General features: G+C 36.1%; 2 protein-coding genes across 5 annotated transcripts; one reads left to right on the forward strand and one right to left on the reverse strand.

Moving 5' to 3' along the window:
- The first annotated feature begins 10 nt into the window (after positions 1-10).
- On the forward strand, positions 11-6,547 carry LOC145498562 (phosphoacetylglucosamine mutase-like). Of its 2 annotated transcripts, XM_081478476.1 has the most exons (3): positions 11-525; positions 900-2,039; positions 5,864-6,547. In XM_081478476.1, exons 1-3 carry the CDS (start codon positions 63-65, stop codon positions 5,875-5,877), a joined length of 1,617 nt encoding a protein of 538 aa, XP_081334602.1. In that variant the 5' UTR covers positions 11-62; the 3' UTR covers positions 5,878-6,547. The 2 variants fall into 2 exon arrangements, with proteins under 2 accessions (XP_081334602.1, XP_081334595.1); XM_081478469.1 differs by lacking the exon at positions 5,864-6,547 and having other exon boundaries at positions 900-2,894.
- On the reverse strand, positions 2,937-17,839 carry LOC145498543 (asparagine--tRNA ligase, cytoplasmic-like). 3 transcript variants are annotated; one of them, XM_081478457.1, is made up of 24 exons: positions 17,659-17,839; positions 15,350-15,548; positions 15,128-15,219; positions 14,864-14,932; positions 14,446-14,538; positions 13,764-13,853; positions 13,000-13,078; positions 12,349-12,419; positions 11,917-12,003; positions 11,746-11,832; positions 11,211-11,267; positions 11,026-11,066; positions 9,999-10,035; positions 9,768-9,845; positions 9,517-9,638; positions 8,934-9,003; positions 8,741-8,806; positions 8,207-8,235; positions 8,025-8,109; positions 6,746-6,793; positions 6,554-6,637; positions 5,385-5,447; positions 4,812-4,880; positions 2,937-4,212 (listed from the first exon to the last, which is right to left on the reverse strand). In XM_081478457.1, exons 2-24 carry the CDS (start codon positions 15,525-15,527, stop codon positions 4,081-4,083), a joined length of 1,827 nt encoding a protein of 608 aa, XP_081334583.1. In that variant the 5' UTR covers positions 15,528-15,548; positions 17,659-17,839; the 3' UTR covers positions 2,937-4,080. The 3 variants fall into 3 exon arrangements, with proteins under 3 accessions (XP_081334583.1, XP_081334580.1, XP_081334589.1); XM_081478454.1 differs by lacking the exon at positions 17,659-17,839 and having other exon boundaries at positions 15,350-17,646; XM_081478463.1 differs by lacking the exon at positions 15,350-15,548 and having other exon boundaries at positions 2,943-4,212; positions 17,659-17,838.
- Positions 17,840-17,983: the final 144 nt, after the last annotated feature.

Below are 17,983 nucleotides of genomic sequence, written 5' to 3' on the forward strand. Positions count from 1 at the left end.
ACGAAATTGTTCTTTTCGTTTAGATTAGAGAATATTTTTTTCCTCCTAAATTGCCTCTGATCATGGAGTCTTATCTTCAGAAGGCTGCAGAAGTGAGCAACCAACATCCAAAACCCAATATCAAGTTCGCTTATGGGACAGCAGGATTTCGCACGCGAGCTGACTCTCTTGACTCTGTGATGTTTCGTATGGGTCTCCTTGCGGTTCTACGCTCCAAGGCCAAGAGTGGTCAAGTTATTGGTGTGGTCGTCACTGCCTCTCATAACCCTGTTCATGACAATGGTGTTAAACTGGTGGATCCGTTTGGTGAGATGTTACAGCCCTCCTGGGAAAGGCATGCGTCGGAATTGGCAAATGCGGAAGACGTGGTTGAGATTCTGAGACGGGTAGTCACGGAACACGGTATCGATTGGAATGTTCCAGCCAAAGTGTTTATCGCCCGGGATACGAGACCAAGCGGCGCGCAGTTTGTGAAAGCCCTTGCAGATGGAATTGAAGCCTTAGGTGGATCATATCATGACTACGGTGAGGACAGACCCCACCGTTGTTATTCCTCTCCACCCTTTCTTGGGTGAAAATTATGCTCGGTACTGACACATTGGAACAATGAACTGTCTTCTCGGGATCGCACTTGTCTTTATTGGGCTATAGCACTTAATTGACATCTACATCCCATGGTGAGGTGCAGTTATCAAATGCTATAACCCATTCTCAGGCCCCCTCCCCTGCCCCTGCCCCTAAAAAAAGTGAACACAAGTCAACCAAATAACTTTCTAATCTTGAAAAGATTATTTTCAAAGGAAGGGAGGAAGTACATTCTATCGGGATCTCTTGACACTTGGCTAATAACTTTTGTATTACATAAGTTGTGATGAAACTATTATTTTAAATTTGTGTAGGTGTTTTAACAACCCCACAGTTGCATTACATGGTGAGATGTCACAACACAGAAGGTGAATATGGTGAGGCGACAGAGGAGGGATACTACAAGAAAATTTCCAAAGCTTTCCTGTATCTGAGGTCACTGTCTGGGAAAAGTGGTGTCCCTATCATCAAACTAGACGGTGCAAATGGGGTGGGAGCTGTCAAAATAAAAGAGATGACTAGGCACCTGTGTGACTCCCTGTCTATATGGGTGTGTAACGATGGTTCCACTGGAAAGCTTAATGAGAAGTGTGGTGCTGACTTTGTAAAGCTTTACCAGTGTGCTCCTGATGGCATGGTTATTACCCCTGGTGATCGCTGTGTAACATTCGATGGTGATGCTGATAGAGTGCTGTATTTCTTCTTTGATAAAGAGAATAAGTTCCATTTGCTTGATGGTGATAAAATTGCCACCCTGATAGTAGGTTACCTGAAAGAAAAACTTGACAAAACTGGAGTGGTGCTTGAAAGAGGCTTGGGAATAGTCCAGACAGCATATGCCAATGGTAGTTCAACGTTATATGCTGAAAACATACTTGGTGTTCCTGTAGCATGTGCAAAAACAGGCGTGAAGCATGTTCACCACAAGGCAGAAGAATTTGATATAGGCGTCTACTTTGAAGCTAATGGTCATGGAACAGTATTGTTTACAAACAATGCTATTAACAAGATGAAGTCTGTTATGCAAAACACAGATGCCAACTCTGAGAAGCATAAAGCTGCAGAGCAGTTTTTGAGCATGGTAGATTTGGTCAACCAAACTGTTGGCGATGCCATGAGTGACATGTTAGTGGTTGAAAGCATCCTCTATGAGAAAGGCTGGAGCTTGGAAGAATGGAGTGCTGCGTATACTGACCTCCCCAACAGGCAGCGTAAAGTCACGATCAAGGATCGCACTGTCATCCAGACAACAGAGTCTGAAAGGAAGGCTACAACTCCTGAAGGGCTTCAAGACGAAATTGATAGACTTGTCTCTGAGTACAAAAGTGCAAGATCTTTTGTGCGACCATCTGGTACCGAAGATGTTGTCCGTGTTTATGCAGAGGCTGCCACGAGGGAAGCTGCAGATTCTTTGGCATTGGCTGTTAGCCAGAAGGTTTACGATTTTGCAGGAGGTATTGGAGAGAGACCGTGATATCATAAAATGATTTGATTAATTGCTTTAACATTTACTGTAGAAGTCATTTTTGACATTCTTTCAGCTTGGACAAAAATAATAGTCATTTGGCTACATGCAGCAACTATAATTTGATCAAAGCAATGAATTGTTAGGATACATGTAGTAGTAAATCTTTTGTTGCTCAAATTGTGTACTGGTTCTTTGACACAGAAATCCACTTTATGGACACCTCATTGCACTGTAGATACAGTGGGTTTTGTACCTAGCTCAGCTATTTTTTCCTAAATGTTATAAATCCACTTAGTGCTGGCACCACATCAATTCAGATACTTTCTGATTTAGATACAATATCTGTCGTAAATGCTACTGACTGTATGTGTAGTGTACAAAACACTTTTTTCATTAGCGTTTCTGTTAATTTAAAAAAGGTGAATTAAGGTCTCATTAGCTAAAGATCAAGATTACATGAAGGGAAAAACTAATTTAAGAACATTAAGTACTGGTAATTAATTAAAAAAGCATTATTTTTTGGAGATCAGGTCAGGTGAGGTTTGAGCTGTAAAGGATAGTACAGACTTGTGAAAGTCATCTTCAAAGTGAACTTTTTGCTTTAAAATTTTACTTGACAATGAAGTTGTTATAAACAATAATCATCTCTGGAGATTACCCTCACCAGGTCAATAACACTAAAAAATAAATTAATATGGTCCAAGAAAATTTTGTAATTTCCATTATTATTTTATTATTGATTTATTGTTTTTTTAAAAATGACGGTTTTATTCTTATCCTGCCTTTGTGTAGCTAGGAAAATGGAATTGAAAATAATAAAAGTAGTTCAATGATGACATTTCAGTATGAGAACTAAATTTATTGCATAACAACACCTCTTAGTATCACAGATTCTGGCATTGTCATACCAAGTAATCTTACCAGTTGACCATAGGGACACAAAAATCAAGCTGTCTGTCTGCATCCCCTTTCAGTATTTGCCATGTGTTAGATAGGTTTTATCTGGCATGCCAAGTCAGATGACACAATAAGCCTGACATGTATGAGCTGGGGCCACTGGGAAAAAATAATGTATCAATATATATTATTTTATTGGCAAAAAGCGTCTTTATAAGATTTAAATCAGCTGGTTTGACAGTCACTAGTCTCTCCTATTAACTTACTATTGATCTAGACTGCAAAACAGTCATATTTTTTGCGAACGCGAGCGACGGGCAATATTCGAACGAAAGGTCTGCAGCGAGTGTAAAAAAAGCGAGGGAGAATGGGGAGAGACACTAAAAAATACGACTGTCCGCCATGCATATGTTAAATTCGTGCAGAATTTCCCGTTCTTCCAGCAACGGGAAATTCCCATTGGTTTTCTCGCCTCACATGCCACGGGCATGAGGCTCGCGCGCTTCACACACGAGGATCACGCTTACGGCACTTCGTGCCTTCCGAAAACGTCCGAAAACGACTGTTTTGCAGTCTACTATTGATCAGACATATAAACAAACTGTAACAGAGTTACTCAATACTCAGTGTCTTTCCATGTTTCGATGGCTGTTCTGTGGAAAACTTGGAAAATGACTTTTCCGAGATGCTAAAGAGAAAAAACTCAAATCCCAGAAGCAGTTCATGCCTTTAATGTTCAATTAACTCTTCTGTGAGTACTCCATGAAAAATGCATACTACTCCCTTGGATGGAGATAAGTACAAATATCTGACACTGTCTACATATTCTGTTCTCACTTTCTCTGAAACATCTGACTTGTGTACTGCCCTCTGTCAGTTTATGGCTATTGGATTTGACAGGTGGTTTAAAATAGGTTAAATTTAAAGAGGGAATTCAGAAATGTTTATTTTTGATAAATATTTCTTCCTTACATAACATTGGTAAATTACACTTTTTGTTGAATGTTCTACAAGAAACAAACTAAGTTACTTGTTACACTTTTGATAGCTAGAATTTTATTGGCATGTTACATGCCACATTTTAATTGGCTAATAGTTTTTCTTGGCAAGTTTCCTAGAGTGGTGCAATTTTATGGCCGACATCTTCCTGTAAATCGTGGGTACAGACAGACGTCTCTGATATGTTGCCTGTTCAGAAGCCAGGTTAGGAATCGTTCCAGTCCCAAACCATAACCACCATGAGGACAAGACCCATACTTCCTCTGAAAAAAGTAATATAATTTTATTGTAACAATTACATTTAATTATTTTTCAAGTTCAGAGAAAACATAATTATTATGTTATATAAATGAATGTTCATTACAATAGTTGGTTACCCATACGAGATTGAAGCTTTACAATGGTTAGACAGTTAGTGCTTTAGGAAAAAAGTAACATAATTCTATTGTAACAATTACTTTTAATTATTATTCAAGTTCAGAGAAAACAATACATTATTATGTTATATAAATATAATGTTCATTACAATAGTTGGCTGCCCATAGGAGATTGAAGCTATACAACGGTTAAACAGTTAGTGTTTTAGGACAACACATGCATAAGCCTTGCAATCACTGCACAAAACAATGAGAATAGCAATTAAACACAAAAAACAAAACTCGGGGCAATGGTATTTCTCTAAATTGAAGACCATGTGCCAAATTTGAGGAGAATTTGAACCACAGTAAATGAAAAACAACAATAGAAACAAAAAAGTTAATTAGCATAGTGTTAGACCAGGCTCTTCAATTATTAAGTAGTCTGAGCCAAAAAAATAAATATAACAGTAATTTTATCAAGATTCAAAGACAGTTTAATGTACCTGGTCAGTATACCAGTAATAAGGTGTTGGATCAATGCCTTCTCTCTTGTAGCCTTCTAGCAACTCCTCCTGAACAAAGATGCAATTCAAGTGTTCTTAAATACGTGGTTTAGGTATTCTAATAATTATTATGCTAACCTGGTTTTGAGTTACATTAAAGAGATATAAAGTAACCTGTCCTGTAAAGTACAAACAACTCAAGACAGGTTTATCGATTCAGTGTTAGAAACTTGTTTCTTAAAAAAATCTAGAACTAAACATGTTTGTGTGAAGTCACAAATTTACTGCTCTCTAGATGCCTCTCTAAAAAAAAAAAATGTCTTAGGAAATCTTCTGGCAGTTACTCAAAAGTGAAATGCTCTTTGGTGCGGGTGTGAAGTGAAGGGGTTTATTCTTACGCACTCGGCTCTCTGACCATTCAGAAGAGTTGCCAATGTTTAACTGCACTAGCTTTACAAATGCAGTTAGCTTACAAGATAATTGGTGTCCGGTTGATGGAGTGGTGAGTGGCCAATCTCTCTCCAATCTGTAACTTAAAAACACTGCTCTGACAAATATGGACCAGTAACTTACATATTCCCACATCCTCATTGAGCCACCAACAATTTCTCCAACTCCAGGCATCAGAAGATCAACCTAAAAATATAAAGAGAAAGTTGAAAAAATCAACTAAACTACAGGTGGATAATATTATATTCAAAAACTATGCACATGCTAATACATTTTGATGTTGGTTGGCAACCATTTTTCAAGTAATATGTCATAAACGAGGGTGAGTGTTTCATCAAGGTTTCCAAACACGAGAAAACTGATGAAAGCATGAGGCTGAAGGCCAAGCGCTTTTATTGTTTTCGAGTGTTTGGAAACACTGACGAAACAAGAAACCCAAGTTTACGAAATGGCTTCTCAAAAGGGCTTAATTTATTAACCATAAACACAAAACAGAAAGACCATGTAAATAGTCAGTTTTTGTTTTCTTTTGTTTCATTAGCACATGTACATGCATATAGTTGGTAGTCTGTGTAATTAACGGTGTTGTGTTTTTTTCACAGCTTCTGCTTTTTAATTAGAAGAAGTCACACTTTGCATTGGCATCCTCAGCTGCAATTTTGAGAAATGGAAGAAGCAGCTATGGAAAGGTCTTCCCAGTTTCGACCGCCGAAAAGTTGCAAAGAGGAAGTTTCTTTGCTCAAAGGTTCAAATTGTAAAAGCACTCAGTACAAAGATAAGTGGGCTGTTGATGTTTTCCAAAATTGGACCTTACTGTATCTAGTATTGTAACAGAAACCGCAAGTACTAAGTAATGAACTCTTACAAGGTGAAAGCAGTGTGTGTGGAATGTTAAATCAGTTGAATTCAAGATTGTTCTTGAATTGTAATGTAAACGTTAATGTTAACGTTAACAAAATGATTACTGTAATCCTGGAAGTTAATAAACATTTGTTCAAGTACTGCATTCTTTTGCAAACTGATTTCCAAACACACGTCTTTGGATATCCTAACACGTGTGTTTGGAATCTGATCATATGTGTTTGGATCTGGTCTTTACTGGGTAACAAGGGACATCCATGTTGTCCGAATGAGGCCACACAATTGATTAATTAACTCATGTATAATTAATGAGTTTGAGAAGTGCAGATCCTGTTAATTGTGTTTGTTTAGCATTAATTATGGTTGTAGTCTAGCAGCAGAATTGCAAGTTGAATTACCAATTAAGCTTATCGCAACCAATAATAACTTACTGATTCAGTGAGACCCTTATTCTCTGGACACCTGAACATGTAGAAAGACTTTATGTTGGTAGGAAAACGGCACAACAGGATTGGCTAAGGCAAAAATGACATAAGCGTGAGTATTAAACTTCACTGTCTTGATTCAATTGATTGAAATGAAGGAAATAAATCTTGGTTTACTGTATAATCCTGTACATGTACCTCATTGATTTGGTCTGTCATTTTCCTCTCAGGCATCTCTGGGATGTCCTACAAAGAGAAATAATTTCACAGTTACTCAGTTACTAATGGAATCATAGTTTCCCTCTCTTGTAGGTCCTGTACCATTCTTCATTTACCAGAGTTGTGAAATTTATACAGTCATGTAACTTGAGTGAGAAAACATTTGTGCCCCAGGATCAAAACATTTAACATTATCTTTACTGATCGATCTGAAGAATTTGCCTATAGCCAAGAACAGCCATGTTAAATAAATCAGGAATGTGTCCCATCCCAAATACTGTAAATGTTCTGTTTCCCATAACCACCTAATTCAAAATGATGATTACGGTACTGAAAATATATCTTTTTAAAATTGCTTATGACTGTTTATAATTTTAGTAAATCTTAGTTGCATAAGCTGTTTTAATATTTTTGTATTTTAGCACATTGTTTTGCTTTTATAGATCTTTGTTTTAGTTTAATTGTTAGCTTCTTTTTATGTAAAGCACTTTTGAATATCTCATAGTATTAGCGCTATATATAAATGTATGTATAATTATTATTATTATTAATAATATTATCATTATTATTGTTACATTTCACTATTAAATGGATGGATAGCTTAACTAAATGTATAGTAAAAGGTGATTTGAAAATGTAGAGTTACCTATCACTATAAAAGCAATTCATTCATAACTTTTTATCAGGTTGTACTCTGTTGTTAAATTGATAACTCATAGCTCAGATGTGAGATGCAGCTACTGGAAATAAGTTGTATTATTAAGTACATGTACATCTACCATCCTTGAGAGGTCAGGTTAAGACAAAATCTGATAGAAAATCGAGCAATTTCAGTTTTTAGTGGACAAAAATCTGATACCAGGATATTTTAAAGTATTTCCCAGTCCTTTTTACATTTTCTTAAAGCTAAGGATATAAATAGTTGCCTGAAATAACACCGAAAGCAATTTCCCATGGGAATGAGAGAAAATAAATGTCAAACTTCAGAGAAATTGTGCGAAAACAGGTAAAATTTCATCATCAGTTTCATCTCACCAGTACTTTCAAGTGTTTCATACGAAGTTCAACATTTGTTTTCGACGCTTGGTGTTGCTAGAAATGTGTTTTTTTTTCTGAGAAGATATTTAAAACATTGATACAGGAGTTTGCAATACCATGTGAATAATGTTGGTACAAGGTTTTTGGCCAATTGTTACTCGAGCTTCTGGTGGATTCCATCTTAATACATGTATCTTTAACATATAAACATTACAAGTACCTCTCCAAATTCATAGTAAGTGCCATCTTCCTTTTTGATGTTGTGTTCTTTCAAGTACTTGATGGCATCAGAATAGTCCATTCTCCTGTTAAGAACAAGTATTCACATGAAATTAGTTTTGATATGAATTGAGTCCTGAATCAAGTTGAATCACGACATCACTGCAGGAATACTTTACTCACTTGAAAGGTCTTTTAGGAGGCTTAAAATCCTGAAAGACGTAAAGAGTTTAATGTCATAAACAGACCTCAGTGAAGTAGATAAATAAATGTAAATAAATGTAAAAGTGAAAATTTTCATGAAGATTTTTGAGGTAGGGGTCACACTTACATGTAGTTTTTACATGGTGGAGTCAAGGGCAGAAATAAGGGAGTTAAGTGTGAAATCATCTTTGCCCTGATGAAGGGCTATTACTCGAAACATCAAAATTTTTCACAAACTTGCCGTGGTTAATTTACCTTACCAACTTCAAGTTGATAAATGTTAAACTTGACCACCAATTTGGTCAAACAGCTTCTTTAGAAATTCTTACATTTCAAGTACAGAAACCTGCAATGTATACTTTTAACTGCTGGATCCTAATGATAACACTGAATAGACGTTTATGGATAAATTGTGGTCAGGATGAATTTAATACTTTTAGTTCTTAAAACGTAACTCCAAGATTATATTCTTGCATGATTTGATGAAGATGTAGCCAAAATGATTGCCCTTACTGGATTCATTTCCTTCAGTATATCTGCATGAGGAGACTTTAACACTCTGTCAACAACGTCACACACCTGAAAAATAATATAGGATTGCATTAATTTTTAACTATGGCATTCTCATTAATGGCAAAATACTGTTTGTGACATAGAATAGAGAAGAGCATTCAGATAATGATAAAATTAGTCTCTTCATACATACCAAGTCTTCTATTCTGTCCAGAAGATCATCAAATGTGATGAAGGGGCATTCAGCTTCTACATGAGTGTATCTGTAGATGATAAAAAATAGAATTAAGATTGATGCTCAGGACCAATGTGCCACTACACCTGTATGCAAAACATGGCCAAGACCACTCACACTTGTATTTGCTATAATAAAAATTATATTACATCATATGTATTCTAATTTAATACTCACATGAAACTTCTAAATTATACATGCATGTGCAGCATATACATGTACAGGTAATTCTATGTGAAACTAACTGCTTCTGGTACAATGTATTGCTCTAATTGAACCAGACATGTCACATGATTAACTAAATAGGATATCTTACATTAATTAAAGCTATTCTGCTAAATTTGCTGGTAAAGATAGGTTTCTGTTGAAAACCATTTATTTTTTTTAATGTATTACATCATGCATATGCATACAGTAAACCAGTTTTCAATTACCAGCAATTTGGCCACCTCTACTTTACTAATTGTCGCCCATTTCTATGGCTTAAAGGCGTCCATAGTGACATCAGAAACATGACACAAGGAAAATAATATAATCTTACTCGGACAAATGTCTTCTTGTACGTGACTGTTCTGCCCTGTATGACTGTGCAATGCAGAACACATCACCCAATGCTGGGATGACTGTCTCCAGGTAAAGCTGGGATGACTGTGTCAAATATGCCTGAGATGATTGAACACTGACATCACACATGTATAACAGACTATATCAATCCATATTTCAAGCACTTGAATCCAAAGGGAAAAAAGAACAGATGAGCACAAAAGAACTAATCTGAAGAAGATAACTTACTTGTTCACCAAAGTAGTTGAAATCGAAGAGAGTGGAGCCTCCCTCGACCTGTGTTTGGACCATTGTGGGTGGAGTCACCTATCAGAAGAGGGATACATGTAGTTCCAACAGTAAGTTTTTTCAAAATGACAAGATGATTGAACCAGAATTTCAAGTTAATTAAATTACGAAATGAACCCCAATCAAGGAGAAAAAGAAAAATCTTTAAGTGTACATCATCAATATAATTACCTCCACATAACTGTGATCAAAGTAATGGTCCCTAAAGCTGAAAAATAAAGAAAGTCCAGTTTGATAGTTTCAATTTCACATTGTAATCTAAAATGTTTAATTAAAAGTGACTAATAGTCATTTTCTGGATGAAAATAGTTCTCATGAAACAGAAACATGTTCTAAGGGTGTGTTTCTTCAAGAAAATCCAAGATTGGATTCTTAAATCTGAAAGAATCCAAAAACGGATTTTGCGTTTCTTTACTAAACAGATTAATCAAAGATCTCTCGGATCATGGTGCATCAAAGAAACCGAAGAACGGAAGTGGATTCTTCAGTTCCTTTGACGCATCATGATCTGTGAAATCTTGGATTGATCTGTTTAGTAAAGAAATGCAAAATCCACTTTTGGATTCTTTCACATTTAAGAATGCAATCTTGGATTTTCTTAAAGAAACGAACCCTAAGAAAGAACCAAGAATGTTCTTGCATACACTGTACATGTATCCCAAATAATCATTGCTACTCAGAAGCTAGACTAGCAGAGGATACAAACTGAGACACATTACTAGTAAGATACATGTAATTCTCTTGTTCCTGACTTTTTGTATAAATAAACAAAATGAAACCAGATTGAACTGAAGAAGTAGTTAATCAGGTCAGGGCCCAAAATAACAGCCGGCCAATGTATAATGTCCGGTCAGAATGGTAACTTGACCAGCCAAAAATTTCACTTGCTGCTCATGTTGACAAGCACATCCATGTGCATACTATCGTGAATAAACAGTCAAATCCTCAATTGTTATCTTCAATTTTCCCTCTTTGTGAAAGAAAAAAATACAGTCACAAATAGAAAATTACAAAAGAAGCTTGCCAGCAGAGACTTCTACAAGAGAGATTTTCTCCTGACTAAAATAAGAGTCCCAAATACATGTATTCATTTGGCATCTGACAATTTTTTGCTTAAATTTCGCTGTCAAAGTTTCTTCCCATTGATATTGGCTGAAAATTATTCTGAGCCCTGCAGGTGAACAAAGTAAGAACTAACCACCGTGTAACTGTTGACCGCATTCTGAGGATTCTTGAAACCTTGCAAAAAAAAAAATCATGACTAAGACATTAACAGTGATTGGAGTATTTTGTACAGATCATTATACCATAAACACACTAAACTACACCATGAGCTCAGTACAAAGACATTATAACAATATTACAATTTTAGAAAAATCCTACCGTGTCACCTCTAAGCATGATATGCCTGTTATCAAGCTGAGTGTCAATGGCCGATTCCTTCAAAAGAAATAACAATTAACAAAAGTGATGTATGCCGTCAAATGAAGGTAAAACTTACCAAGAAAATCACAATGCTTAATTATTATAATAAGTCATTTTCAGATGTCTGTTGCGACAGTTAATACAGAATCTTTAAGCCCGTAAAGTTTGACTGAAACTGTTTATATTTTTATACTGTTTTTCAACATATCAATTTTAATTACTATTTGATTTGATCATCTTCAGTTGACTCAAAAACAAGGATATTTACACACTCATAAACATGTATTAATAGTTCAGGTGTGTTGTACTTTCCTGGGGGATGGGGGGGGGGGGGAGGGGGGTTCTGGAGGACCAAAACATTTAAAGAAATGTATGAATTTCTAGAGGGTGGGGTCCCTTCTGTGGGGGTATGGATATTTTCTGGAACTACACAATATTGTTTTTAAAGGTGTTTTAATAGATGTGTGACCAAATATTGCAATTATCGACTGACCTCATTCACCAGGTTATCAACTCCACCAGAAGGGGATTCCCCCACTAGTTCCCAGTAGTCCACAGCCATTTCATGACCTCCAGGGGCCTGGATGAAGAATACGGCTGTCAGTATCAGATGCTACTGAACCCTCAAACAAATTCCACAACTAATTAAAAGAAAAACCCTCACTGTTTTTCCTTCTGGAACTTCTTTAATGACACCATAAAGACATACAGAAGCTTCTGTTGCCAATATCAGGGCCTCATAGGTCTGGCACTGTAAAATGGAAAAAGGAGGCTGATTTCACACCGAATGTCAATTGAAATTGAGAACTTAGTAGTGATTACATTAACATAATAAACATAATAAAACCAGCATTGAGCAAAGTTGAGTTGATAACAAAAAAGGGTCCTTGCAGGATAACATAATTTTTTTATAAAGAAGAAATAAATTATTAATCAAAAATTATAAATGAACAACTTCAGGAAAGAACATTAATTACATATGTTGGAAGGAATGTCTATGTACTACATGTACCTATACTGATAAAACTTTTTGAAGAATGGATCTCAGGTAGCGAACTGCATGTATCTAAATGATGATGTGATTTGTCCTGCTTACCAAAAGATCTGACAAGACACATTGCAGAAACCCATTGCCATCTCTAAGAACTATAAACATCAGGTTTTTCCCTAAAGGAAAAATGATGAAGAGGAATTAAAGGAATACTGCATGCTAATGGACACTTCCTGAAGGTGGCCATCTCCTGTAATCAGACACTTAGATAATGATACGGTCCCGGCCACCTACAAACACAGTGACACTCTCTCTGCTCCTGATTGTGTCCGCTTGCGGGAGGTTCTACTGTACTTAAATTAATTCTAGTTGATAGCATGAAATATAGGACTCACAATAAACAATGGAAATCAAATCTTGAATACTTGGGATACAACATATCTGATGATTACAAATTTATATTGAATACATGTACAGACTGCTTTTAAAAGCCCTGCTGTGCAGTCAATTTCAACAAGACACCTATTAATGAGGTTGCTCAATAAACTGAACAGGAGAGAGTCTTTCAATTGTTAGATCTTGGTCACCCTGATCGGAAACCATAATTAAGAAAAGGATGGCCTTGGTCACTCAGGGACTAAAAATATTAATTTTAATGTTTTATTATGATAGGAGTCCACTAATGAGAACTATATAAAATGTTTTAATACATAACTTTGTCTTGGTCCTACTACATAACTATTAGTTTCACAGCACCTTGTCTTCTGAGTCTGTGAATCCAACCAAACACCTTGACCCGCTGATCACGATGAGTTACAGACTCAATGATCCTTATCTATGATTTTTACAGGAGACACAACAACAACAAAAAAAAACAGATGGAGTTTCTTAGTGCTAATAATTTGACTCTTGCAATAAATTTTGGAAGTAACAGTACTATGACTTCTATACTTTCAATTTTGTAAGTAATAATACTAATAGTAATAGTAATAATAATAATAGTAATAATAATAATAATAATGTAATTTTGTATAGCGCATGCTTCTGAACATCCAGCAGCCCTGTACAATTTCCTAATAAAATAATAAGTAAATAATTAAAATAATAAATAGGTAAAAAGTAAATATTCAAATCATTAAGTTAAAGAATTCCAAAAATATGTTTAAAAGAAAAGTCCTTAGCTTAGATTTAAATGTCGCCAGCAACCTGCAGTTTCTTATTTGTCTGGTAGTGCATTCCATAAAACTGGAGCATACGAAAATGCTATGTCCATACGTCCTAAGACTACATTTAGGAGTATCATTTTTCCATGCATATCTTACACGTATGCTTATATTGCTTTCAATCTGACAACAAAAATAATCATTTGAGTTAAACGAGTTAATCCTTACTTTACATTCAAGCAGTTTACCCTAATACCGATGATCAACAAACACTCTTGATTAATAAATATTTGAAAATTACTTATTAGAGTATACAAGTTTCTTATATCCAGCATTTTTCTTATACTGAATGCTTACCCTCTTGGCTTTTGGCAAACTTTCATCCTCCTTAATTGTAATTTTCTTGGCCTCTTCAAGATTTTTTTCCCTCTGCTGTGCTTTCTCAGCCTTTAAATACAGATGAAAAAATTTGAAAAAAAATGTTATCGTCATTGTGTTAAAACATTGTGTAAATGTAATACAGTTGCAACAATATAAAGGTATAATTTAAAAAGAAATCTACCAGACCCACAGTATAGTCCAAGCTAAGAGACCATCAATATCTTAGGATAGGAAGGGGTAGGGTACTCGTATGGACTTGGGGAAGTGCTACTGACGAGACAGCAAACTAGTCACTTTATTTTAACTTACTCTTACAGTAACACTTTTGCTGGATGTCCTAACATGCACACTTGATAATTAAGCAATTTGAAAACAGAAACACTTCTAAAGGGCAGATGTAGAATGGTATAACTTGGTCAACTACAAGTGTACATCATACTCATAGCAAGGGTATGACACAAATTGTTTTATGTAAATCAAAGCTACAACTCACCTGTGACATTATAAATATGTTTCATTTACACAAAAATAATCTCGTGATACAATTCTTGCAAGCTCGTTTGTGGGCAGTCGTATGACTACATGTAGCCCAGCCTTTAGTATCCATACAAGATACATTTACTCAACATACCACTACAGACTGTAAAATTTCAGTCACCTCTTTTTTCTCTTTATCTTCCGACTTTTTTTTCTCCTGTGCATAAATTTTGGTCACCTTCTTCAGTTGGGCCTTGGCAAGCTTTTCATATTTCTGAAAACAAAACAAACTTATTATTAATTGCTTGGTTAAGAGCAGCTTTTCCCAAATCAGACGCATGCATGTACATGAGCTGACAAGGAGTATTACATGATCCCACACTTCAATTATATTCTGATTAAAAATCTTGCACGCAAATCTAAAGAAAGTCTTCATATCCATGTTTCCATTCAATTAAGAGGAGATAAATAATTGCAGTGTGCCATAACCAACAAACTAAAAAACATTTGGTTGGTACTCAGCTGCAACTACCTGAAAAATATTTATTTCATGAACAGATTTAAGTGACTGGGTCAGTATTGAAAAATTATACATGTACCTCTCCTTCAGCTTTACTGTCCACCATGATTTGGGGAAGAGGTTCTTCACCTTCAGTGACACGTAAGGCCTTAAGAGGGAAGGGACAACAGACCCATGTCAATTTAGGTCTACATGTTAACATCACCAACAAATACACTCCCCTGACTGCTAGCTATTAAACAATGTAGTTACTAAAATAAAACATTTTTATGAATTAACGTTCTCAAGAAATGTTTGTACTGTAACTCACTTAACAGTCAAAACAGCTTACAAGTTCTTTTACCTGCATAACAGTTTTGAATGGCTTCTGTGCAGATCCATCGCCAGACTCGTCACTTCCTTCCTTTTCAGAGGTGTAGATCACTGGACCATTGGCTTGTAAAGAATTTCCAATACACAAATGGGAGTTAATAATATTTTTGTTATATCAACTGTAAGTTGCATTTACGTGCAGTCAATAAGAGGTTACTTGCACTTTAAAATTCAACACAACAGAGAAACTAACCTATACTTCTTAGAGGGGCATACATTCTAATGGCTCTTGCTAAGCTAGCTTGGTATACACTGTCTTGAGGAGGGGCCTTTGCGAGCCTATGAGGTCTAGAGCAATGAACTGAGTGGGACAGCTTTAGGGTACATAGCCAGGTCCCCCTTCGGAGGAATGAAAGGGAGGAGCAGCGCATCTCTAGATAACTAGCAAGATCCTAGAAGAAATTTAAAAGAGAATGACTAGTATATACCCTGGAATTTTGGAAGGAGTTTTTTTTTTTGAGAATTTGTGTATCTTAATGTGTCTTTTGTGTGTGAAGCCTTGGAGCCGATGGTTCATAGCTGCTGGAGCTTATCCCGGTTTCTGTACCATGAAGTAGCTAGGAGTATTTCTACTCCCCCTGGACGGAATGCTAGTCCATCACAGGTCACTCCCCCGCAATTTGTTAGCTTCCCCCAACAATTCGCCGCTACCCATTTATACTCCTAGGTGGAGAGAGGCACTGTGAGAGTTAAGTGTCTTGCCCAAGAACACAACACTGTGTCCCCAGCCAGGGCTCAAACCCAGACTGCTTGCTCCAGGGACGATCGCACTAACCATGAGGCCACCACGCCTCCCACAAGATGATGTACAATCTACCTATTATTAGCATCACATAAGTGGCTCTTTTGATATACAGTAACTCATTTAGGGAAACCAACAGTCATGACTGAAGAAACCATGCAACACCTTTGAGAACTGATAAGGACAGTAGCTGTCATAGGACAAGTCTCACATTATAAAGCCACAAGATGGGTATATATTCTGCCGTGACAATTATTGGATTGCTTATTATTATAATTTCTGGCAAACTCTGTAGGCAATACAAAAACTGGTTACTCTTTGAATATAGCAAAATATCAATGCATAGTAAATTTTTCCTTTGGTGCCTGGGATTTGAGTTAAAAACTCCTGTGTAATATGGTTATCTCCCGAATATTTTGAGAGAAAGGCAAGCAGTTAGACATGCTACTGTACTCATACAGACCTTTCTAGGATAAAGAGCATCCAAAGTGACTGGTCTTTCATCTTGCAAAATTATTCTCTTTATATCCTTTAGCAGTATTAGTCAAAAAATGGTATTTGTTCCCTTACAATGCACATGTGAGATGGCCAGAAATACAGTAAATATTTTCTTGGGCACTTATAAATAGTATTACCATGCAAATGAAGCAAAACAAAGGAGTACAATTTAATAAAATAATAATCAAAATGAAGCATGTGACCATTTTTCGAATTGCCCAAAACAGCATTGGAAAGATTAATGGTGTCAGCAGGGCAATGACATTAAAATACTGACATGTGATCCCAGTTTCCCTAGTAATTACATTTTGTAAAGCAGTTTACCCATGGGCCATCTAATTATTTATACGTCATAAGTTAACGATACTTGTTACAACCAAATTGCTTTTTAAAATACAGTGCATCTACACAAAGGCACCTCCTACTTCCTCCCTGTCTTAAAAGCAGGAAGGAAGTGGAAGATAATAGCACCCAGACTATCATTTCTCTAAATTGAATTTAATAATTTTAATCACTGTCAAAAACAATTTAATTCAACAACGCAAACCAATCAGCTACTAACAGGTATCTTTCAGAACTGACATTTGGCAAGGCTTAAAAATTAGGTTTTCAAATTAAATTTCAAAAATGTGGAAAATTCTAAAATAATTTGTACAAGTAGGTACATTGTATAAAAAAAAATAATACTCCACAAAACTTCCCAATTTTTTGTACAAAGTGCATTACAAGACATTGAGCATACTATCGGTTGATGTTAAGTAATGCGATTATGATATAAGCCTATGAGGTACCTAACCGACTCGCGGTGCAAGAATGCAGCGAACGGCTACTAAAGAACTCAGAGTACAATTTCATGCGCGAACATCTTTGCAACGCACGTAACGTGGCATACATTTAATACTACTATAGCACTTCCACATATTTTCAAGAATTCAGAGGGAAAAAACTGTACTGATATTTGGTTCGTGCATTTGTACATAGCGAAATGATCTTGATGAAACGAAAACAAAAGTACTTAAGCTTAATTGTCTGCAAAGTGTGAATTTTCAGGAATTTTACATGTGGAATAATTCTTGATCTATTAAAGTTTTTACCTTGAATTTTTCCAATAGGCCTTCAAATTAAATGCATCGCCAAAGGTTTGAAAAATGCTATAACTGTATTAACTAAATTCAATAAGGGACTGGCCGGTTTGGAAGAGACACAACAAAGGACATTCGGCCGCAAATTTGGCGCTCGAGCACACGTGGGGTTTCTCTTACCTTCTACGTCCATTTTATCCATTTCAGAACTCAAAGAATCGGTTGCCATTCTCCTTCGTCACCTTTATCAAATAACTAGAGCTTAAATAATTTAGAAAACGACGGACAGGCTGTTAAATAAGTAGAAGCAAAGCTAACTTTTACAACAATTCTGGGCGCTGTTGCATCAGGCAAAAGATGAGCCCCGAAGCAATGAGCGACATTCAGCGGCTTCTCGAATAGAGCGCAGAAATTTCATCAGGGGAGGCGCTAGGGCAATCCCGTCCACTACTTCCGAAGAGAAACTAACAAACAAAAAACTGAAAAGAAATAGCAAGAAATAAAT

Source organism: Orbicella franksi, chromosome 1 (genome assembly GCF_964199315.1).
Source record: "Orbicella franksi chromosome 1, jaOrbFran1.1, whole genome shotgun sequence".
NCBI lineage: Eukaryota > Metazoa > Cnidaria > Anthozoa > Scleractinia > Merulinidae > Orbicella > Orbicella franksi.

What these genes read in the sequence shown, in the direction of transcription:
- LOC145498543 (XM_081478457.1), bottom strand. Translation starts at nt 15,527, where the DNA reads ATGCGCTGCTCCTCCCTTTCATTCCTCCGAAGGGGGACCTGGCTATGT. An exon ending in TTGATAACCTGGTGAATGAG is followed by an intron (nt 11,268 to 11,745) that starts GTCAGTCGATAA and finishes TTTCTTTTGAAG; the next exon opens with GAATCGGCCATTGACACTCA. An exon ending in ATAAGGGTCTCACTGAATCA is followed by an intron (nt 5,448 to 6,553) that starts GTAAGTTATTAT and finishes TTATATTTTTAG; the next exon opens with GTTGATCTTCTGATGCCTGG.
- LOC145498562 (XM_081478469.1), top strand. Translation starts at nt 63, where the DNA reads ATGGAGTCTTATCTTCAGAAGGCTGCAGAAGTGAGCAACCAACATCCA. An exon ending in TGGATCATATCATGACTACG is followed by an intron (nt 526 to 899) that starts GTGAGGACAGAC and finishes AAATTTGTGTAG; the next exon opens with GTGTTTTAACAACCCCACAG.